General features: G+C 46.8%; 1 protein-coding gene across 6 annotated transcripts in view; it reads left to right on the forward strand.

The window, feature by feature from the left end:
• Positions 1 to 24,212, forward strand: part of bahcc1b (BAH domain and coiled-coil containing 1b) — a 68,253-nt gene that overhangs the window by 30,073 nt on the left and 13,968 nt on the right. For 3 of the 6 annotated variants that reach the window (XM_061264879.1, XM_061264878.1, XM_061264880.1), the window contains 10 exons: positions 1,066 to 1,397; positions 15,201 to 15,359; positions 17,345 to 17,461; positions 18,666 to 18,776; positions 18,849 to 20,762; positions 21,319 to 21,430; positions 21,921 to 22,105; positions 22,178 to 22,318; positions 23,184 to 23,356; positions 23,447 to 23,798. In XM_061264879.1, coding sequence (XP_061120863.1) covers positions 1,226 to 1,397; positions 15,201 to 15,359; positions 17,345 to 17,461; positions 18,666 to 18,776; positions 18,849 to 20,762; positions 21,319 to 21,430; positions 21,921 to 22,105; positions 22,178 to 22,318; positions 23,184 to 23,356; positions 23,447 to 23,798 — 3,436 coding nt within the window. In that variant the 5' untranslated portion in view covers positions 1,066 to 1,225. Of the gene's footprint in view, positions 1 to 1,065; positions 1,398 to 4,540; positions 4,708 to 12,964; positions 13,057 to 15,200; positions 15,360 to 17,344; positions 17,462 to 18,665; positions 18,777 to 18,848; positions 20,763 to 21,318; positions 21,431 to 21,920; positions 22,106 to 22,177; positions 22,319 to 23,183; positions 23,357 to 23,446; positions 23,799 to 24,212 lie in introns of those variants that run through there. The other 3 variants (XM_061264882.1, XM_061264883.1, XM_061264881.1) reach the window with 3 other exon arrangements.

The raw sequence follows: 24,212 nt of genomic DNA on the forward strand, positions 1-24,212 counted from the left end.
CATGCATGCACTTCGCAGCACGGACACACATCAAGTTACGCAACTTTCAAAGTTCCCCCCTCGACTCGAAACGTGCGCATGCTGCTTATATTCCTTAGCATCAAAACATTTGACCCAGTCAAGAAACACATTTGTTTTCTTTGTTCCTCGGTTCTTGGGAGCTTCTATCAGCAGCTCTAGATGGACACTGAAAGGCCCAATAGATGACTCCCCACCCGAGCGTCACAGGGAGCCCTATTTAAGTAAATGACCCGGGCTGCAAGGCATACATATAAAGTCGATGATTTCCGACTATTTCGCCGTTTATTGCCACGCACCCCATCGCACCGAGGCATAAAGGTGATTTGATTTGTGATTACACTGCTTGCCGCGTGTGTGCTGCTGCTGCACACACACACATACACACACACACACGCATTGCATTTGGCTCCACACTGATGGAAATGTGCTTTCATAGATGTTGCCATACAAGAAACAGGCGCAGTGCATCTACTGGAAAAAGGCAGAAAAGAGAAAATACTCCATAAATAAATTAATAAATTAGAACAAAATAGAAAGCACCTCATTCCACCCCCCCCCTTTCCTTTGTGATAAGTGGGAGAACAAATGCAATTTTATCATTGTAAACAAAATGAGGTCTGAGCACGATGGGGGGCAGTTTGCAAAACAATGGTCATGATTTAGACAAATTTTGCCAACTTTGCATGCTGGCCCTGATTGTTTTTCCATTTCTGAACAATCTAAGTGTGTGTGTGTTATTTACATGATGGATGCATGCAGGAAGCTTCTAGTGCGCGGCGCTAAGGGAGGGGGCCAAAATAGATTTTGCATCCTGGGGCCAAATGTTGCTCACAGGAGCTCACCTTTCTCCTCCAAAATGTTTCTCAGTCAGGATTGTGGTTTTAGCGTGTAAATGTACTCTTTTTTTATTTTTTAATGTTTCTCGTGCATGTGAACATCTGAGCAGCAAACTGTATGTCAGTGGAGTCTTTTCTGCATGGCTCCATTCCAGCTTGACTCATTATTGTCAGAGCTTTGACGTGTCTCCTGCCTTCTCCTTTGTAGGAGATGACGGGGACTCACTTTCCACCCTGCCAAGCCAAAACTCCGCTCAATGCGAGCGGATCTCGAAGTTCATAAAGGGGATTATTTGCATCTGGGCGCCTGAGACCTTCGGTGCCTCCGGATTTTACTTGGGATTTGGGATTTATCGCTTCTCGGCCGGATGGAAAGCCGTGATTTCACTCCTCCGCACCACCTCCTGACGGAGCGGAGCGCGCTGGTGCACAGCGCCGCGTCTCGGATGGCGCCAGGCGGCCACAGCGCCGTGCAGCACGCGGCTCACTTCCAGACGGGGAAGTACTACTCATCCCATCTCTCCATGGCTCCGCACTCAGGTCAGTTTAGCACCGAATTGTTTTCTCTTCCGTGTGAATGCTAAAAAAAAAAAGTTTTAAGACATTATTTCGTAACAGCGGATTTTTAGTCAATTTCCCAAACCCCCATTTCTCACACGTGGATTAAAAAATGGTTTCCACCGGCATAATCTTGTCACATATTTTTATATTATTCATCAATTAGTAAACTGCTTATCATTGTCATTCGATGTAATTAATTAAGATTGGGTAATTCCACTGCTTACACCTCCCATTAAACAATAAATTAAGGCTATTAACTGCGCCCGTCCCATTGCACGAGGAGCTCGTCGTATGAGGTTTTTGGTTCGGTTCTGGTGGGCAAATATAAGTGTTTGTAAAAGGAGGGGGGGTGCTGCTTCGAGGGGTGCTCTGGCTAATGGAGGTGCGGGTAATACCAGAAAATCCCGTTTCTATATTGAGCGCCGACGTGACGGGGTGCGAATGGGTTGACAGTGCATGCATTAGATTTAACAAGTAGCTTTGGTATCCTGTCTCAATGGGGGGGGCGGCTGGGGGGGATGGGAAGGTAACCTCCCGTGTGCTCATATCCGCGGGTGGAGGTCCTGGGGAAAAAGAAAAAAAAAACGACTTCAAACCATATAAGCATTTAAATACTGCGATTAACTGGATGCACGTGAACGTGTCTGATGAGTGAGCTCATTAATTAACGCTTGCAAATGCAGCGGATTCTTTAAAATGGACCGAGACACTCAGTCCTGTTGTATAGGACCCACTTAGCTCGTCTTATTTGCATATTCATTAGTTGTAAAGACACTCTCAAATCACAGATTTCTATCTATCTCTATATATCTATATCATGTAGCTATCAAGTATACGACCCATGTTATTTGATCTAGAAACATATAAATACAATTTTTTTTTCTCATTGGAGTTTTAATTAAAGAAAAAAATATATGGTATACACCAATACCATTTTAATATATTGGCATATTTTTCAAAATACGTTCCAAGCAGTGTCAGTGAATACGACACTCAAATGTTTCAGTTCAAAAGTACCTTCAATTTATGAGCACGTCTGCTTAATTTTAATGTCTGATGAATTAAACATAGTTTCTAAATTATGTACCGCTCTTATGTAAAACACTCTTCATGGTGTAAATACATAATTATGGATTTTGTTTAATAATTGTTCTTCGTTGTGAACTTTCAAACTCCGCCATATGGATTGTGAAATTCATTGTCCAAATCTACTGTATTTCTTCAACTGAACCCCCCCCCCCCAAATAAAATCCCGTTTATACATGCAAAATGGGCTTGTTTAAAGTAACACACTTCTAACCTGCATAACGCCTTAACCAGATTATTGTGCACAAAGACTGATAGCGCCGCTCGCCCACATGCATTATGGTCCAATTTAAACCCGATTCCGTAATGTCGGAGGGGGAGAAAGCATAGTAATGCCGGCTGATAATGCTATTGAAATATATTCAAGGGGGCCTCTCGCTGGGTCTCAAGGTGCATGACACTGTATTGAGCTCGCAGATATCCAGACTCTCCATGCATGTCTCTGATGGGCTTTTGACTGACATGACGGGCATAGAGGATTGCTGTTTTGACGATGGGGGTTGCTATATTTGCTTGGAGGTGAAGGTTTTTTTTTTGCAGGGGAGGGGGGGTGGTATACCTTTTGTGCCTGCCCCCCCCCCCCCCTTGGAGATTTAGCAAGCTGGCTCCAGGCCTTGACTAAGGGGCGAAATATGATTTGGAGTTGGCTAAAGTGGGACAGGAGGAGGAAGGGCAGTGTGTGCAAAGCATACGCACAATTCCTACCATCTTCTCCCCTTTTTCTAAAAACATCTAATTGAGCGTATCGGAAAAATGGATCCCACCCCCGGAAAAGCATGCAATCCATCAATTCTTCTGAAGCCTCTTATTTACATCAGCATGGTGTCTGCTTGAATATCGACACGCTTGACAAAGTGATGGAATGATGGTTGCATACCAGCGCCCCGAGACCCCTCCCGCCTAACCCCCCCCCCCTCCACAATTTGATAAAACCCAATAATGATATTACACAGGCGTTGTGATTACTGATAGAAAGGATGGGAAGCAAGCCTTTGTCTCTGTCTGCCTTGCTGCCCCCTCATTTTCCTCCCCTGTGCTGTTCTTCTAGTTTCTTTCTTCTCTTTTTCTATGGTTAGCCCTGGGCAGTGGCTGAGCGTGTGCGTGTGCGCGTGCACGTGCGTGAGAAGGTTTTTTTGCCTGCAAGTAGCACAGGTGTGCAGTATTATGGAGGGCGTGGCACGGCTTGTCATTGAACAGGTGGGTTACTTCCCAGACAGCAGTTTTGTTTACATGACCGTGGATGTGTGGGAGTGTGTGCGTGTGTGTGACCTACAAAGACACACGCACACAAAGAAATGTTTTTTTTTTTGCAGCTGCACACACAGCCACACATCGGAAACTGCGTGCGCGCTTTGAAAAATGTAATAAACCATAATCGCAATGTTTCTGTAGGAGCAGATAACCTCTCCATCACCTCTCTTGTTTTACCCCCCCCCCCCCCCTCTCATTCTTCCCCGTGTTGACCCCCCCCCCTTCCCTTCGACGCACCCCATCGCTCCTCGTGCTCGGTCATGTTTGAGACGCACCTCCGTTCGCCATTCCTCCACGGCAACCCAGCAAATTGTTTTGGAGCAAATAACTTGCTTGCTTTGTTGTGCTCACTATCATTTCAAGTTGGTCAAACTTAAAATATTCTAAAAAAAATACAAAACGTGCTTTTCTTTTCAGTTCACTCCAACCGCATGACTTGGGGGGGGGGAGGACAATGCATGTGTATTGTTTGTAAGGATGAGTCAGCTAAAGTGCATCGTTGTGTACTCGCATTGAAATGCACAAAGGAGACGGAAAGGCTGGAAAAAATGAATGAGAATGGCGACGAAGGAGGGACGGCAGAGGGAAGGAGGAGGCTGAATGTTTCCACCTGGTTGGTAATCCAGTCGGATTACAATCGCTTGACGGCACCCGCCGGCCGCCATCCCTGTCTCCTCGGGCTGGCGTCTCCGCCACCTCTCAAGAGTGACAGGAAGTGAAAGCGAGAGAGAGAGAGAGAGAGACGGGGTGTACATGTGAGATGAGTCAGCAACGGATGAGCGTCTCAGACAGACCGGGCTGGTCTCGACTGCGCCCAGGGCGCGGGGGGCACGTCCCGGGTGCGGCGCGCAAGACGACCCCCCGTGGGGAGGGGACAGCTGGTGGAGGCTGCAGCCAGCTGAGCTGCCATTGGACACGGCAAACTGTCAACTCACTTCTGTTCAAACATACTGTACGTATTTGTTTGTTAGTTAGCGGGATTACACGTAAGCCTCTTAACCAATTTCAACAAAAACTTCGCAGAGTGTCATGGCAGGAGACGCGTAGATGGAGGTGTACAATCGACTGCTTATTCAAATAAGGATTTTTTTTCTGCCTATTGTGCTCGCTCAATTTTCCACATATTGTCAAAATTCGGAATGAATGTTATAGAATGCAATTTTGCGGAATTTATCGTAAATTTACCTCGAGTAGGCGGGTCCTAACATATAGCCCCCCCCCTCCCTCGGGGCAAACCTTATTTAGACAAAGGAAAAAAAATGAAACCGGATTCACGGCGCATAACGTGCCACTTATCTTCACGAAACGCGATTCTATATTGAGTGCAAGTCTTTCTGATGTCAAAGTCTTGAGTGGAGAGCATGTTTGTTCCCAGGCACGTTTGCTTGGAGGACAGAAAGACTTTTGTCTGGCCTCCAACTCGCATCCAACATGTGAACAGCTGCTTATTGTCTGCGGTGGTGATATGAAGGGAGTCGGGCCCGCTCGGTTTCAACATCTCGGGGCTGTGAACGCACGCCGCCATCTGATGATTTGGCATGTGAATGGAAAGTGCCAGACTCTCTCGGTCCATGTGTTGCTTTTCCTCTCTCCTCTTCCCCCCTTTTTCCCCACTTCTCTCGCAGGCCAGGCCAGACCTCCCCTCCGCCTCGTTCCTCTTCCACCACATGCTCGCCCTTCCTCCTTCCTCTCCTTCTGCTTCCCTCTTTCACTTCCCCTTCGCTCCGCATTTGCTCCTCTCTCTTTCGAGTGGTCCTCAGGGCTCCCTCCTCTTCCTCCTTCACCTTCTCCCCGCACCTCCCTGCGCTACACTCCGCTGTCACTCTCTTTTCTTCTCAATTGACCCCCCTCACCCTCCACACACCTCTTACATCTAGTTCCTCTCCACCCAAACGCTCTCCTCCAATCTCTGTCTCGATTTCAAATCATTTCCTTGTTATTTATTTTTTTCCACTCCTTCATTTTGGTGCTCAATAGCACATGGCCACTGGTGGAATGTGACAAAGTGCATACAAATGCTGTAAAAAAAAATATATATATCGTTATTATTGTAGTTATTTTTTATATATATATATATATATATATATATATATATATATATATATATATATATATATATATATATATATATATATATATATATATATATATTTTTTTTTTTTTAGCTAGGGTCTAATAAAAATGTGTATACACACACACACACACACACTATATATATATATATATATATATATATATATATATATATATATATATATATATATATATATATATATATATATATATAGTATTATACTAGTATAGTATTTTGCTGCCAATGTAGAATATTCTATTATGTTACAATATGCTTTTCCCTCACACCCCAAGTACTCTTTTACTCTAAGGTGGCACGTAGGCCATAATACTTTTTAATAAGTTCCTGTTGACACCTTCACCTATATTGCTTTATAAATTCAGACTCTTTCTCGTCCGATCGTAAGAATACTTTTCAAGTGTAAGGCCAGTAAACAAGAAGCGTTCAAAGACCGTTGTAGTTATTTATTTAATACCGCAATACAAAGTGTTTTCTTTTTTTTTATGATCGTCGTCTTTCCGATATGTAAGTGCCACAATCAATGAAAAGATTTGTGTGCATGTGTGTGTTTGCAGTCACCGCTATTTTATGGGCTCTTGTCTTCGGGGTCAAGGCAATCCCCCTTGCTTATGCCATGTGACCGAGAGACGACATTACTTTGCGCGGGGGAGTGCGGATGATGTCACCGCCTCCTATCCATACACACAAAGCCATCACCTTATCTCCGTCGGGCTACACCTGAGACTAGCCGGCCTTTTTATCCGTCTCGAGGTCACATTTTGATCCTGACTCGCAGACACCGGAGTGGACTTGTTTGATGCGTTTCTTGTGTTGCGCCGCTCTCCTTCATTCATTTCAGCTGTTTGCTCCATTCATATTATAATGGATCCCATTCAGGCGGGTCTATGTCCAGTTTGTTTTGCTGTCAGGGGCTCAGATGGATAGCGGGAAGGGGGGGGGGAGGTTCATCTGGAGGTGAGGATTAAAAAGCCTCCACGATGCCGGAGGTTTCTCCATAGTCGTACTGTCGTGTAGACGGAACAGATTGGTGTGACAGACAGGTAGATATTAAATAGGTAATACGTGGCTACGTGTGTGTGTGTGTGTGTATCAGAAATAGAGAGAAGCAGCTGTGTGGAACAGCATGGATCGTTACACAGTGACACACATGAAAGCATTAAGTATATTCAGAAGCCTTTGTTGAATATACATGGAGCCCCGTATGTGTAGGTGTGTGTGTGTGTGTGTGTGTTTGCGTCTCTCCTCCCTTCGCGCAGACTAGTGATGGGGAAAAAACAACTAGAGAGCTCGGAGAGAAAAAAAAAAAGATCAACAACAACAAAGATCCGTCATCAGTCATTCATGGCTAATCAGTCTCGCGGGACGCACGTGCACGCGCGCACGCATCCGAGGTCCTAATCCCACCGGGGCTCCTTGTGCCTCTACGTGTGCCTGTCTAAATTTTGGATCGGGCCTGATTAAAAGCGAAACTCTCCACTTCGGCATGTGTCTCGCAGCCTTTTCAGTCCCTCTTTACTTGTGCGTGTCTTTGATTGCCGCTAAAGTGTCTCCACTTCTTCTTCTTGTCTCTTTAATAACCGCCCAGTGTCTTTCTCGGTCGTTTTGATCTGTGTTTTTGTAATGTTTGGAAGAATGCGTGCATGCTTGATGTATGGAGTCTGATTTGGCCTATATAAACACACACAACTGTGTGTGTGTGTGTGTTTATTAAAATCATCTATCCTTTGCAACATTTAAGTCTTATTTGCAAAGCCAACAGAAACTCTAGTTATATTCAAAACATGGATTTAAAAAAAAAAAAAGGTCATACGACGACAAAGTGTGGCAAGTATTTCACAAGCGACGCATAATTTGCTGATCTGCGCTAAAATGTAAGGAAGTTCACGTTCGTCTTTCAACTGGGAAATTTTAGTGACGCTTACGTTGTCTATTGGAGACGTTCTCTTAAATCGATTTAATAGGCACTCCGAGGAAGGAAGCGAGGCTCTGGCTGGTGTAAAGAGGAGCCCATTATCACTGTATGGAAAGGGATAAATAATAAATAAATGATTGAAGCACATAACTCTTCATTTGCATATATGACCAAAAAAGTCTCCGTTTTGAAATAGCGGTCGTAAAAATAAGAAAAATGTTTTGTGTTGATACGCTCCCTTATCTGTAAAATAACTTGATTAATCGATTAATTATTAAAGTCGCGTAAAGGATCTTTGGAAGGGAGTTTGCTCTTTGGCTCGGGTGCAAAATGTCAAAAACAGCTCGCTGCGGTATTAACAAAAAGAAAACACAAATTTGCATTCTATGAATTGCTGCCTGTCATTACGGAGCGTTATTGTTTTTGTAAATGCAGCCATGTCGTTTGATTGTTGGAGTGCGCCGAATTTTGTGGCGAAGGTTGACTTGATTGTGCGGCGCTTTTCATCCTACCCTTAGCCACAATGTCATTACAAGTTAATTATGTGCATATTTTTGATTAAATGCAACTACCGAGACACATATTGTACCTACTATAAAAGAGTTTGAATAAAAAAAAATTAAAAAAAAGAAATCAGAAGATTTCATGAAGGTTTTTGTATTTTTTGGCGACACCCATTTAAAAAAAAAACTACCCTTGTATTTCTCAAACAAGAATCCAAACTTCAGATGATAAATTGTTGACATTGATGGTGACATTTAAATCAGTTAAAGTAACTTGTAGGACAATACAAGGGATAATTAGTTCTTTATTTTGAAATATAGAAAAGCCAAAAACAATTTAGTAGAATCGCTCCACTTAAAATTTGACCGGTTTGTTGCCTTGAAATTTTGAGCTCGCAATTTTGACTGACTTCCTATTAATTGACTAGAATTTTTTTTTTCCCCCCTCCCACCCTCCACTATTCTTCATCTCATCTTTAATTTCATCTCAGTGACTCTCCCCAATAATCTTTTGTGATTCCTCCGTAAATATGAAGGCATATGAGAAGAGGAGGCAATGGCGCGCAGGAATAAGGTCACACTAGGTTATTCTCATCTCTCTGTCTTCATCACAGCCTCCAATCGTCTCCCTCTCTGCTCGCTCCCTTGTTGCGCTCGCTGTCTGCCGATCCTCTGTCTTGTTTAGTCTCCTCGCGCACACTGGCAACACACACACACACACACGCACACACACGTGCATGCTGAGGCTGACACCTGCGTGTGGAGCCGTTGAGAGTCTAATTTAAGTAAAGTGCTTCTCTAGGAACCACAACCTCTCAACTCACGATGGTGGAGGTTGATACGGAGCGCTGCGGTTAAGCACACACAGTAGTCACACACACACGCATGCATACACACACATCCTGGTTGGGTGATATTGCGCTGTGACCGGAGGCGTAGGATCGGTAGAAGTGGCGTGGATGGCTTAGGAGTAGTATTCTGTTGTAATCATAATGTAGATTTGACCCCTCCCTCCTTCACGCCCTTTTGGGTAATTGACCTTAGCAGACGTGGCAGGACGTCTTGCCCAAGGACACTTAAGCAAAGTGGATGCTGCCTGGCATCGGCAGCCCAAGATGAAAATGAGCTCGTAGGTTTTGTTTCCACTGTTTTATTTCGACTGGGACAAAAGTATTGGGACAGATGTCTTCATGAGGCGAGAACAATTATTTGACACTGAATCGAATCAAGTGTTTTTGAACCCGTTCAGGCAATTCAAGTGTTTGTGGAGAATCGATTAGTTGCTCCATATTCAGCTGTTTTTGTGGGGAACTGAATTTTGATTAATGATGTCCTCAAGCAACTGAGGCAAATTTAAAAGGACAACTTGGATGTCATACTCCAGATGAGTGGAAAATAAATAAAACTGGACTGTTGAGTATTTTTTCAATTTTTCTTTTTTAATTCCCACGTTGTCCCCATATCTTCCCCAGTGGATGTATAAATAATTCAAATTTTGAGTTTTACAGTTACAGGTCAAGTGTAATTTGAACAGGGGTGTGGAGACTTTTTTTTTTTTAATATTTATATTGACGATAAAAGTGAATGGCAAGCACCCATGTGGAACAAATATAAGAATATTTTATCTTATTCCCATGAAAATACTCCCAAAACTCTTGTAGAATTGAGTACTTCTGGAGCGCAGACTTGACTCCAAAACATTTGGAGACGCTTTCTGGCACTTTTAATATGTTCTATTTTTACAAATCCGGCTCTGCGACTACATGTCCCAGCTGACGGCAAGATCTTTTTGCGCGTGTGAAAATGTCACCAAAAATGTGACTGAGTTATCCGAAGAAAAAAATTCTGGCTAATGTTTATACAAGAAAGAGAAGAGCAATTAGAGCGATATTTTTGCACCAAAGTTTTTCGAGCGGTAATTGTAACGAGGAACACGTGTTAAAGGCGTAGCAGCGACGTAATCCAGCACCACAGAACACGCTTTTGAATTGGGATTGTGCTCTAATTAACTCAAAATGTGTCAAACTTGGATTTTGTCACCGACGGCTTTGCGTTTGGACCTCCAGGTGGATGTCGTCCGACGCATCGCTCTCGTCTCTGTGTGCATGTGAGCGTATTCGATTGGGTGTGTTCGAGCGGAGAGGGACCAGAACTCCCAGAGCAAGCTCGCGCACAGGCACTCCAGATGAAATTGCATTATTGACTCTTACCAAGCCATTCCTAAATATATCTGTAACCTTATGCTTCTAATTCGCGCGTGTGTGTGTGTGTGTGTGTGTGTGTGTGTGTGTGTGTGTGCGTGTGCATACCAATCCGAACCAGTCTTGTATGACCCGTTCTTTCCAAATTCCCCCGATGTTCTTTGATACCCCCCCTACGTCCCTTTGTAGCCCACCTCTTTTTTAACCAATGGCAGGGTTTGTTACAATCTAAATTCTGAAAGGATTTCCATTAGGTTGTTTAGTAAAAAAAAAAAAAGAATTAAATAAAATAGAATAAAAATATTAACGGTCTGCTGCTACTTGTCGAGACTTAATTCTGAGCACAGCCACATTTCCAATTGTATGAGGGTGTGCACACTTGTGCAACCAAGCTTTTTTGTTCATTTTTTTTTTTACTTTGCATCTCTAAAAGACGTTTAAAAAATCAGTTTGTGTAGTACAGCTTTTAAGTCACATTATTGCTTTTTCATTCTGGGGTGTGTAGACTTTTTATTCAGGTGGTCGTGCATGTCATCCAAAAAGTCTATGGTGAGCAATTTTAACATTTTCCTTCTTACTCCTATTTTTAAGTAGCATTTTGTGTTCACCTTTGTCAAGGGAAGACATTTTTTTTTTCTTTCTTCAAAGTGGCCTTTTCTGTTCATTGAATTCGACCTGCGAGTCCGTTTTTATGATTGATTCTTTGCTTTGTGTAATGAGCAGGCACTCCCAGCCAGCAGGTGATGCGTCTTGTAGGGGGGCTTGCCGTCGAGATTGGGGATCTTAGCCGGTTGTGCGTGTGTGGAGAGACATTAGTTTCTGTGTGTTAATGTGTGTGTGGCGAGACTCCGGTCCGCAATCTGGGAGTCAGGCTTTGAGCGTCTGTTCATAGTCTGCTGATTTATGCGCCTCGCAGGGAAATCTCTCATTTGTTGCTCTTTCATCTCATTTTTTCCCCCTCCACTCTCTCTCCTCCGTTCTCCGTCTTCTCTCTCTCCCTCTTTCTTTGCCGTAACGTGATGCAGTGCAGCCGCTCGTCCCAGATGACACGCCGTGCTTTGCCTCCGCCCCTCCCTCCCTCCCTCCCCGCTTACTCCGACATGAATGAGTCAAGAGGAATAGTTGATGAATAATAAGATAGGGAAAATGCTATCTGAATGTTGCCGAGCAAAAGGACTCCTCTCGCTCCCGCGAACGTATTCTTTGTAAGCCCTGTTCAGTCCTTTATTGACACGCTGAATGTGTTTGCACCCCCACGGGCCGGCGTGCGCGTGCACGCGTCTTCGAGCTCTCCGCCACCGCCTTGTTTGAGTAGCCCTGTCACTTGTGCAATTCTGGGGTGTCAAAACAGATCAGAAAGGTCTGGCTTGACTCCTGCCACTAAATACAAACACACGCGCACGCACGGAGAGAGACTCGTACACACGCGTAGTCAGACACACACGCTGGGCTCAAGGCTCATTGCCAGGGCCCTTGGTGGTTGGAGGCTTATGAAAGGGTCGGCCTGACGAGAGGTTGCCAAGTGTACGGCAATAGGCGTAGCAGCCAAACTAACGAGAGTCAGAACCTCTGACACACACGCACACTGGGAGCGTACAGACTGAGTCTTTCAGTAGCGAGTGCGTGTGTGTAAGAGTGAGTTCCATATAGATGTGTGTTGACAGAAGCGAAAAAAAGAGAACACAAAAAGCCATGCTAACCGATAAGCTAACGTGGAATGTGTAAGTGAAAATAAATACTTATTTGATAGATATTTGCTGTGATTGCCTGATCCAGTTTAAAGATAATATAAATTTAAGCGTAACATTTTTAAATTAATTCTTCTTTCCACAGATGAGTGAGAAACCTTGTGACCATCGGGATTGCTATCTTTTATTTTCTCAGTTAGCTTTCACCTTCGAACTTTGCTCAGGCGTGCAACACGCAGGTTCTTTTTCTCCACCTCTTTCCTTTTTCTTGTTTTGTGTTTCAAGTAACATTCTGCACATATTTTTTTTTTAACAAGTAGTTTAAAATAAATGCGAGAAAAGAGAGTTGTCATCATCCAAAAATAAGATGCTAACCTTGGCTGCTTTTCATCCTTTGAAAACATTCCTCGGATTTTTGCATTTAAAGCGTTTATCCTTCTACTGTCTTTAAACTGACAGCGTGGCCTCATTGAACCGCGTTTAATTAAAATTGCCACTCGTCAAAAAAGGGGCTGCCTTGTACCTGTGAAACCGAGGGCACTTAAGTACAATGCGCCTTGCGCTCGAAGGTTTCTCATCAACCTTTTGGGTCGCCATCAAAAAACAAATCAAATTTGGAATTGACATATTCCTATAAAGATTATTATTATTATTTTTTTTTTACCAAAGCTGAATTAAAAGTCGTTGCGGGGATGACACCGAAAATTTGCAAAGCAGTCGAACCTGGTCGACTACCTTGCCTCCGCCGCCGCCTGTGCAAGCAAGCGTTTGTCAAGCGTCACTGTCAAGCGCAAAGCAACAAATCAAACTGTCAGAACAGCCGAAGGAATTAAAGCGAACAGAACGTCCTAATTTTTGCCGTCTTGGTTTGTCAGCATCTGATGGGAGGATTCAACGAGACGGTATTGACACGCTTCCATCACATGATGCCATCTGGGAGAGTGGGCCGCGCGTTCTCCACTTTAATCACAAACTATAGCGTCTCTCTCTGACAGCACTTTCCGTTTATAGCAAATAACGTGTATCGTAACGCGCACCCCATAATCTCGTGTTCGCTCGGGTCACGCGTGCATTTATTTCCTTTGCCATGTGCATGCATGTCTGCGGTTGACGTGAGGAACAAAAGCCTGGCTGAGTGGGGTAAGGGCGCGTTTGTTTAGCTCATCGTTGGGTCTCACGCAGGCCTCCTCCGACACATCCCGTCAGTTTACGCACGCCGTTTTCGCATTCATCATTCGCCGTTTAGGCTCGGGACTACGGGGGAGGGGGGGGGGGGGGGAACAACGGGAGGATGTAACGGTGACAGATGGAAAGGGAATGTTGGGATCGGGATAAAACAAAAGCGGAAACAGAGGGCAGGAAGAGACCAAGGGGAGGTGGGGGGAGAGAGAGAGAGGGAAAAAAAGCAAGCGGACGGGAATAAGGTTTCTGTTAGCGGCTGGTCCCTCAGATGATTTTCCATATCAGCGGGCCAGGGGAAGCGGGCAAATATGATTTTTTTTTCTCCTCAACTCGCCAACATAAAACAGGCTGAGCGGGCAGGCAGGGAGGTGACAGGAAGAGGGGCAAAATGGGCCCAAGATAAGTACATGGAAAAAGATGGAGACGAGGGGGAAGGGTGGAGCTGCGACCCGAGAACAGCTGTGGGAAGAAGGGGCCGCCGCGCTGGAATGCTAAGCATTTCAACTCTTAGAGCGCTAATCAATATCACCGAGTGTTTGAAATCAAACGTTTTATTGACTTATTTCATCAACATGAACTTTTATGTCTTCTCCAGACATTTTAAGATGGCCGTAACTTCAAAAATAAAGTGCGTGGCTTATAACAGACCTTTTTTTTTCTTTGCTGCTGTTGTTGTATGTCATAAAAGATGAGGTACAGACAAACCAGCGAGTCTATCATTTTCTCTTTGACACACACTTGTGTGTGCGTGTGCGTTTTTGTGTGCCCACACTGCCAGGGGGCCTTGTGAAACCAGCCCGAGACGTACTGTATATGAGCTGTGTTTTATTATGACTGGCTGAAAGGCCACTGATCTACTGTCGTACAAGTGTGGGTTGCAGCTTCAAGTAAAAAGAAAAAAAAAAAAAAAAGTAAAACAAACAGAAAAATCTTCCGGAACATTTTGATGGCGAGGAAAAATAGAACAGAGCGGGGAAACAAATAGATCAAGAAGGGAAAGTTGTGCCAAATTCATTGTTGTCTTATGTGGACTAAAAGCAACGGGGGCACATCTTTTTATCAATGAATCAATCAAATAATTGTAATAATAAAAAAAAAATGATGCAGCGCTTTAAAATCATGTTTACAAAGTGCCGAGAAGAGTAAAGTCTAAATAAAACCAAATAAGAAACAATCACAACCAAGCAAACAAATAATCCATTTCTTTATCCCATCGATTAATCAAATAATCAGATAAAAATCGATTTTTGCATTTTTAACAAATGTCCGTTTGTGTGTTGTGAGTGTTAAGGGACGGTAGTGAAGGTTGCAAGCGTTCATTCCCGCGTGCGCCTGTGCGCCGCGTGCGCGCTCGACTCTCCGACGCAAACTCGTAATTGTCTCGGCGAGGCAATGTTTACGGGTAACGACCCAGCTCGGCGCGCTTGCTCCGTCTCCGCATCCAACGACTAATTACCTGACTCCCTGTGGATTTGTTTCTTCCTTCCTCCCGACAACTGTTCAGGTTGTTCCGCCAAATGAGAGCGCGCTGATAAGCGCGGATACATTCAAACGAGCCAAACTAAACAGAGCCCGATCGCTCGCGCTGGTCGTGTGCGCGCCGTGGATCAGTACCGCCGAATCCCTCCGTGATTTGTCTCGGAAAGACTTGTCAAGTCCTCAACGTGTTGAACCAGCAGCGGCGGAGAAAAATATCCTTCTTCTAGGATTCCAAGTAGCTTTAAAGGAAGTTTGTCATGCACATCTGTTCTCCTAATTAAGCCTGCTTTCATTCTTCTCCAGAGCCAAATTTAATCAGCAATGTTCAGAATCGTGACCTCTGACCTTTTTCTCCCCCCCCCCCCCCCCCCTTTCTGTCTCTCAGGTGCTTCCTTTATGGGTTCCTTCCTGTCCAGCAGTTTAGGGTCGCCGGCCTCCCACCCGCCTCACCCATCGGGACCCGTTTCCTCCCCATCCTCTCCCTCGTATCGAACCGGACCCCATTCCAACGCTTCCCCGATCTGGTTCCCTCATTCACACGAAGGTAAGACACACACTCGCACACGCGTGTAACCGTACACGCGTAGCATTTGCTCTCTGGTTAATCCAAGGTTTTGGTTTTGGGATTAGATGGCGATGAAGCCATTAAGTGGTTTAAGGCGACAGCGAGGCCAAACGCACGAAGCTGCGATGCTTCGGATGACGCCGCTTACAACACGCACGCACTCGCTGAGCTCATCTGGCACGAGAAGCATGTGGCTTTGTGTTACGCGCCGGTTTTGGCCGCCTTTCAGTACCCTGACCCCCAAAAAATGCCTTCTAATAGCAACTTGAACAAAAAAAAAAAAGTTAAGTCAATATCTGACTTTTTACTATACACACACCCATTTTTTTTTTTCCTCCATTGACTTCCTCTCACCTATCATGCTTCGCCCCCTGACCCACTTTGAGGGTTTTATGAGGTCGTCCACCCTCGTTACACACACACACACACACACACACACACGTATACAATTTCCATCGCTACAGAGGAAATTACATTGACTTACATTCATTTCCTGGGGACGGCATTTAACCGCAAACCGAGACTCGACCCTAAAACATAATGATATACTTTATGGTGGTCTTAATTTTCATTCCCAAAGACAGGTGTGTCCTCACTGATCCCGCAACACCTGCTCAAACTATTCACTTCGAGAGATGTATCGTAAATAAAAGATAATTATGGGTTTGTTTAAATCAACATCCGGACCTTGTATCTCTTTAAATGTATGTGCCGTACCTAATGAAGAGTCCAGTGTGTGTCTCAACCTGTTGCCCCACAGATAGGAAGAGCTCAGAGCGAAACTTTAGTGAGGCAGCCCTTCCACCCCTGTCGCCACCTTCAAGCCCCCCCTGTGGGCAAACCGACCTCCAACGGCCCCCTTCCTGATCACAAAGATCTACACGCACGCACAGTGTCGTCTTTTGGCAGTTAACCGTTTGTGGTCAATGAGTTGGACGTGGTTATCTTTACTTTTCAGTGCGGGTTTTAGGTTCGTGCCTGACTGATAGTTGACAGTTCAGGAATCATTTGACTCCTTTGTACCATAACGTGTGAAATTGAATGCTAAAAAGGACAAATAATTCTCGACGAGATTCAAATAAAAACAACCCTGACTTTGGAGGAAGAAAAAAAAAAGGAACAACTGCTACTTGGGTCAATTTGACCTAACTGTGGGTTGTTTTATCAAAACAATCCAATTTGGGGCGGTTGTTTTATTTAAAACAACCCAGAAAGTTGGGTCAAATTGACTTTAGTAGAGTTTAGCCTATTTTTTTTTGGGGGGGGGGGGGTGTTTTTGATCCAGCAGTTTTAAAGTTGTAGTAAAGCATTTGTTTTTATTAAGCTCAGCTATGCTTGTAACCCATTTCTTGGTAGCTTTGGACCATCAGTGACATGTTGGGCCCCATTGACTTTGAACGTAGCTTTTTTTTTTTTTTTTTTTTTTAAGAAGAGACGTGCAACCCATAAAAGTGGAAACAATATTATAGCCCTGCAGCGACCAAGGCAATTTAATTGTGACAGTAAACCCTAACTAATGACTACATTTTCAACTAAATGGATAATGACAAGAAACAGCATGTCGGACTCTTTAAGATGGAGGAGAGACAATTTCTTTGACGCTTTCAACTTTGTGACAAATTTGTATCAAACTATTCAGGGTTCCAGTTGTGACACAAGACAAGTCGGCTCATTTGTAGCTCATCTGGCAATAAATAGCAACATTTAAGCCCGGGAAATGAGCGCCACTGTCTCCTAGAGTGGCTGTCTTATAAATCAGCTTCATAGAAAGAAGCGGCGGTGGCGGGATGGCAACCAATGGAGAGCACGCACGTGTGTGTGTGTGTGTGTGTGTGTGAGCGTTGCCTATCAGACAGATTTGGGGCCTGCCGTGGCTCAGCTTTTGATTTTCCCAACACGTGTGCACACGCACGCGCGCTGGCATTCACGAGCACGCCGGCACACTACAAATGATTGTTTTTAAGAATTCAAGCCGGGGAGCTCCGCCGGGCCCGCTGCCAGCTGGCTGCTGTCCAGAGAGTGGAGTGTGGAGCCAGCACAAAGAGGAGAGACCTGGCCGACACACACTCGCACACAAAAAGGCACAGTTGTATGACATATTTACGCACACACACACACACCTGTCCTTGTTTCATGGCTCCTCTCCTTACTTTCTTTGCCGCCGTCCTCTTATCTCGTCCATCTCAAAGCTGTGCACTTTCCTTTTCACTCCTCCCTTCATCTTCCATCCCAAACAACAACGCAGCCACATCTGCCTCCCCGGCACGGCAGCAACATGGCATTACGGCCTTTTCATATTGACAGGCCCCTCTTCTTTTACTCGCACTCCCTCTTTGTCATTTATTCCATCTCTTACCCTTCGTCCTTTTTGGTCCCCCCCCCACTTTTGCTTGGACGCTCTTTGTTCCTCCCTTCTTCCCACCCCCCTGAATTTTATCACTTGTCATTACTCGGGGGATTGGCTTTAGATGGCTGATAGAGCCTTTTGGCTAATTGTTGCCATTTAGATTCACTGGTTGTTAACCATTCAGAGTAATCACGCGCACACATTCACTCAGAGTGGAGCGTACACGTCGGTGCATTTACATGGCCGCATGAACAAGCCCCCCCCTCACCAAAGACAGCCACACATGCCGGAGCAGAAAAGGGGGTGTCGGCGGTTTTGCAGTGCGACTGTGGAATGCGTAGGATGAGTTTTTATGGAGTGCTGTTTACTTTGGCCACCACCATTAAACTTTTAACGGCTGCCAATTAACGGGCCGGCAAGGACACTCTGTGGGGCATGAAACCAGCCGCTGAAGAACAGAGCACGGCCGCAAAGGCAATTGGAGCCTTTTGGTCCCACTCGCCTGGGAGATGGGCGCCTCTCGCATGTTGTTGTGATTTGGCCACTTTCTGATCCATCCCAATTCCACAATGCAGTTCAACGTCCTTGAAGACAGAGTCGAACGAGCGTTTACCTCCCGGCGACCTCCCGGGAGGCCCGCTGCGACGGTTCACACTAAATTTGTCTTGCGTTTGGGGCGAAGAAATATCTTTTGGAGGAAAGCAAATTCCATCCGCTTAAATGCTGCAAACATTTGGCAGTAGCTGCCTGCTGTGGTTTTTGTCACCACTTTGTCCACTGTAAATAATGTCAAGTCATGTGGCATGTTAGCGCAAAAGTGAATGTAGCCATGTTGTTTTTGTCTGTTTTACAAAGCGGCAATTTTGTGATAGATTGTCGAAATAAATTGTATGTTTAGAGAGCTGCTGAGTGTCAATGCTCTCGCCTCCCTTTGACAGGGTACCCCAGCTATTCAGGAAGTCTTGCCTCCCCCTTTCTTCCCATGAGTCCGCTGGATCACCATAACAACAGTCTGTATGGACAGCACCGCTTCTATGAAACTCAAAAAGGTACGTTTGGCAGAGGTCGATTGAGCCATTGATTGGCCCAGTGATGGAAGGTGCCTTTTTCTCTTCTCCCAGATCACTTCTACCTAAGAGGCCTTCCCACCCAGCCCCCTCTTCTCTCCACCAATCACAGCCTCCCCCCGCTTGTCAGATCCGCTTCCGGCCACCCGCTCGGCTCCTGCGGCCGAGAGACGGACAGCGCCAGCAAGAGCGCCAGGGACGCGGGCGAGAAGGTTGCCGCGTCCTTATCAAAGGAGAAAGACAGATCCATCAGTAAAGAGCGCCACCAGGACAATAAAGAAAAACATCAGCTTCCTCCTCATCAAACGACTGCTGCCACTCCATCAAGCATCCAGCACAAAGCCTACCCGCACCCCTCCCATGCTCCTCCCATGCTTCACCTCACTCTCCAAAGCAGGGAGGAGGATTCCAGACACCTTCTGGAGCGGCACAAGGAGCACAGAGACAACGACAGCCAGGGAGGGAAACATACCAGTGCCTGCAAACTTTCCAGTGTTTCTGGTGCGGAGACTGTCCCCAGTGAAAAGGGGAGCACGTTGAGCAGCTGTAGCGGGGGCGGGGCAGGGAGAACTCCTTCTGGAGGAAGTAGGCGTTGCTATAAAGAGCCCATAAACGGGGATATGAGGATCAGCGACTCTTCCGGCGCTTCCTCGGAATGTATACGAAGAGGTACGGCTGCTGCAGCGGCCATCTTGGCAGCGCCGCACTCTGTGGCCTCCTACTCCATGCCTCCTCCCCCACCGCCGCCACCCCCAACTCATAGCTTGCACATGGGCTCAGCAGTGGTAGGAAGCTGGCTTCACCCGCATCACCATCCGCATCCCGATTTTTACTGCCACCCGGCGCCTATTACCGTCGTACCCTCCAAAGAGACGCTTTCTGGAGGGTCCAGCAGGGAGGCTAAAGTCGTAGGCCCGACCTTTGTCCCTTCTGCGGGAGCGCCGGGAGATCTGGCAACCCCCGAGTGTCGCGCCGGTAGAAAAGGAGAGGACAGAAACGGAGAGGGATCTTACGAAAGTCCCTCTCAGCACCTCAGTCGCCTTAGCAGTTGCCAGAAGAAGGACAAATCCCAAACACATTTGCAGCAGCTGGGATACGGCAAGGCTGACAAGCCCCCCGACTGGAGCCAACAAACACAGCACTTCCAAAAACACAATCCCAGTTCCAGCTCTCAGCCTGAGCTGCGATCCTGCAGCCTGCAAACAGCCTCGTCCCTCCGAGACGTGGAGGTTGTGGAGGATGTTTGCCGGCCCTCGCTCCCACCAGACGCCCCGGGGACGTACCCCGGGGCTGGACATTGGTCCACGTCCAAGACTGGCTGTCCTCCTTTTAGGGACTGCACTCAGTCGGATGGAAGGGCGGGGTCAGCGGTTCAGAGGGAGGGACAAAAAGTCGCCCGCATACGACACCAGCAGCACCGCAGCCACGGCACGGAAGAAAAGGGAAGAGATGGCCAGGTGACGACATCGTGGGGTGCTCAAAGAGGACCACAGGATGAGCAGAGGAAAGAGTCCCGTCACGCCGGTACACCAGCCTGTAACAAAGACAACAACCAATCTACTCCGCTATCCCATCCCTCGTCGCCAAGCACAGCAGGGGAGGGCAACGCCATGAAGAACTTGATGAACTACAGTTCCCAGCAGCCTTTACTGCTGCCCCAGCGGAGCCCCTTTGGGGGCTTGGGGTGCCTCAAGCAAGGCGGGGAGAGATCAGAGAAGGGGGAGAGAGGAGGAGGCAAAAACAGCGCCGTACAAGACCCACCCAAACAGTCGCTCCCTCCTCGCAGAGGCTCCTCTAACGAGGGAGAGAAGGGCGATAAAGGCGGGAGGGAGGCTGGCGAGGCGGGAGAGGGGGAGGTAAGGCAGCCTCCGGTGGGTATTGCAGTAGCGGTGGCCAGGCCCCCCCATCGCTCTCCAGACAACACCCCTGGACACAGCAGACAGGGCAGAGTGCTGCCCAGCATGAAAGGTCAGACGCTGCTCTATGTTCCTTGCATTCAAAGTCAATTCACGCTATTTTGGGCCTTTGGGCTATTTGAACAGAAATAGGAGCTGTTGGTGTCGCCTCCATTACTTGGTCCGTTTGATGTTAATTGGGGACGCAACAGGCCGGCCAATTATAACAAGGCAGACAATTTTTTCCCCAGCACACCAGAATCTCACAATCAAAACTGAAAGCAGCTTCTATGTCGACGTGTCATTTTGCACGATGGAGAAAGGAGATGAAAGACGTGTTTTGATTGCATTCACGTGAAATATCTCGTGAGTTTTAGTTCAGTTAAGTTCCCAAGGGCGTTTAAGACGAGCCTCGGTTTCAGGAAAAGCCTACTTCATGTACTTTTCGTGTCCACTCAATCTGGCCAATCAAACACATACACACGCTCTTGGTTGGTTGGCTGTTAGCATCCAATTAGCACACACGCTACAATTGCCAGTCAAAGGAAGTAACAACAAAGACACCAAAGTGTTTTAATGCTCTTGTTCATTTCCCCATTTGTAAGCATTTAGCCGCATTTGTGTTCCAGGGGTGTCCCGACCCATGTATCCACTCGGCCGCGAAGCAGAGGAGAGGAAGAGGATGACAGAGGATCAGATGGGTCTTCATCACCTGGACAGGGACAGAGACTTGATGATGAGGTACGTACTTCCACCAAAGCGTGAATGAACACATCTGTTTTCTCTCGTCGCAGTCCTTTTATTCTTTGTCCACGGTTTTTGGTCGCAGTCTCTTTACGCCCCCTCACTCACTCCATTTACTCCACTCAGCCTTTGATGTAGTGTTTCCGTGCCACCCCGACACACACACACACACACACAAACAAACACACACACACACACACACACACACACACACACACACACAAACAAACACTATCTCTTAGTCTGGCTTTTAGTCTGAGACGGGCCGCAATGCCTTAATGGTATGGGGACTAATACAAATGTCTCTTAAGTATCACGGCTCTATTATGGGCCTTTAAAAAAAACAAAAAGTTGGCTGTCACTCATCCTTGATGAACATAATGGTTGTCGTGGCAATGAAGATCACAAGGACGGTAATGATCCTCATTGTGACGATATCGAATGAGCTAATGAGGATAATGAGCAAAGTTGGTGTCCGGTTGAAAAGGGACAGCAAGGATCGCATCGAGTTTGCCAGGATCCACCCTTCGAGTAGTTGCCACGGGGACCTGACCTCTCACCTCTTGGTGCCCGGAGGCGCCAGCCAGTTGGGGGCAGACGCCGCCGCTCACGCCCACCATCACTGGATGCACAGAACAGGAAGTCCCTCCCTCTGGATGGGACATTCATATAGTGAGTGGACATTTTTCACCCATTGGCTTGGACGACGGCATGCTGAGAGCACTATTGCACCTTTTATTCCAGGTCTGAACCACGTGGGGATGAGTGCCAGTTTCCCCCCGGGCTTACCCAGCCCTCTCCAACCTGTGCTTGGCTCGCTCACCCAAGACCCCAGCTCCCCGCTGATGGTCCTTCCTACGGAGCCTGGACCTCATCATCACCTTGGTACGTCCCCGACACGCGCACACAGTACATGGCGAGCCCGCCGCCGCCCGAAGGCCAGCTCCCATCCCGTCTCCTTCCTTCTCTCCATTTGCGCCAATGGAACTGCTGCCATTTCTCTCCCAGCGTTTTAGTATCATTGGCTAATCATAATATAATGCTCAACTAAGTCCCTCTGTCAGTGCGAGCGTGTTTTATAGCGTCGTTAATCGGAGGAGCTATTTCCATTGCCCTCAGCAGCGTGGGCCCCCGGCATTATGCAAAAGCGTTTCAACTGACGCTCGTCTCTCTCGTGACAAGCTAAGTTGTGTCGTCATGTCTGGACCGACATAAGACGTTGATCAGCGTTAAGGGTTCTGGTTTACATCTTGGGGAAGTCAGATCGCATGGGTATGTGCGTGCGAGTGTGTCTGAATCCTTCTTTGCAAACAGGCTGTGAAATTTAATTATCTCCCGCCTCCCTCGCTCCGCTCCGTGGGAGTTCCTGCAGAGAAGGGAAGTGCATCCACTGAACCCTTCCCCTGGGAAACATTAGCCCACTCAGGCTAATCTCGCAGAACAAAGGTTCCCAGTGACAAAGCAGCCAAGGAGGCATATGTGTGTGACCATGTGTGTGTGTGATGAGGGCAGGGCGGGGCTGAAGGGAATAACACCCGATTTTAAATAGTTAAGAGTGGAGGGGGGGGGGGGGTTGCGTTGGTTTTGGGAAGATGGCCTCAGCCAAGCATCCACAAAGAGCACCTTTGTGACATACTTGTCTTTGAAGCCGCTCCACACACACACATATGGCTGGCTTCTTCTTCACAAAGCAACTACATCGGGCTTTAAAGTCAATATCTCCAGACCCGCTCTCTTGTCCGTCCCGCAGACGTTTTAGAGCAATCGGGTCTGTGGCCTTCTGTCTACGGAGCCCGCGGGGCCCCTCCTCACCTTCAGCATCATCCCGTCTACTCCCGCTCCTCATTCCTACGGCAACAGGAACTCTACGCGCTACAACAGCATCGGGCCATGGAGCATTTGCAGCGCCATTCCTTGGGACAGGTACCACATATCGGATCGGCTTGGCCCCCATGTATACTTTTATCTCCTCTCACGGGACAAAACTTTTCTTTTTTTTTCCTGTGTTCGTAGCGAAAACACGACGAGCAAGGCGCTCCGTTCGAACACTCGAGAACCTCGTCATCCTCTTTCACCGCGTCCTCCCATGTGGCCAAACCCTTCTCGCACACGCCTCCCCCGCCAAAGACGTCGGCGCCGTCGCCGGGGCTGTGTCCCAGCAGCCGTCAGTCGCCGTGCTACCACTCCCCCTCTAGGCGAAGCCACCCGCCCAATCCCTTGACCCCCGCCCCCAGCCCGGCTGCGGCGGCTCCCCGCTCGCCAGCACTCAGCCCCGCACCATCGCTCTTACCCAAAGGCTTGGAGAGGACCAGCGACAGGGGAGAGGGGCAGCCACCTCAGGACTACCCGCAATCCCTCGAGCCTGGTGAGTGGGAATGTTAATGATTAATTGATAAATGCTGAGAGGTTTGGCGAGAGAAAAAAATGGAGGCGGCATCTAAGTGAATATCTAAGTGAATATTTAACAGCGGTGGGAAATAACCAGAAGTTCAAATAGAGTATTTCGTTACTATACTAAAAGTCCCTAAAATGTGAATTGTCTTCTGAATTTGACGTTCCACGCAGATTAACAATATAAAATAGAATGGTAAAAAAAAGTCCATTATATAAAATAAAATCAAGCTCTAGAATTGGCGGTTGTTCCCGGACTTTTCCGCAGTGCAACAAGTTTCTCAAAAGTAGCAACACCAGTGCAAAGGCTCTGTTCACAAGCTGGCTGATGACTCACGCTTTGAAAATTTAAAAAAAAAAAAAAATTTAATGAAAGATGAAAGTCACA

Source organism: Syngnathus typhle, linkage group LG18, assembly GCF_033458585.1.
Source record: "Syngnathus typhle isolate RoL2023-S1 ecotype Sweden linkage group LG18, RoL_Styp_1.0, whole genome shotgun sequence".
NCBI lineage: Eukaryota > Metazoa > Chordata > Actinopteri > Syngnathiformes > Syngnathidae > Syngnathus > Syngnathus typhle.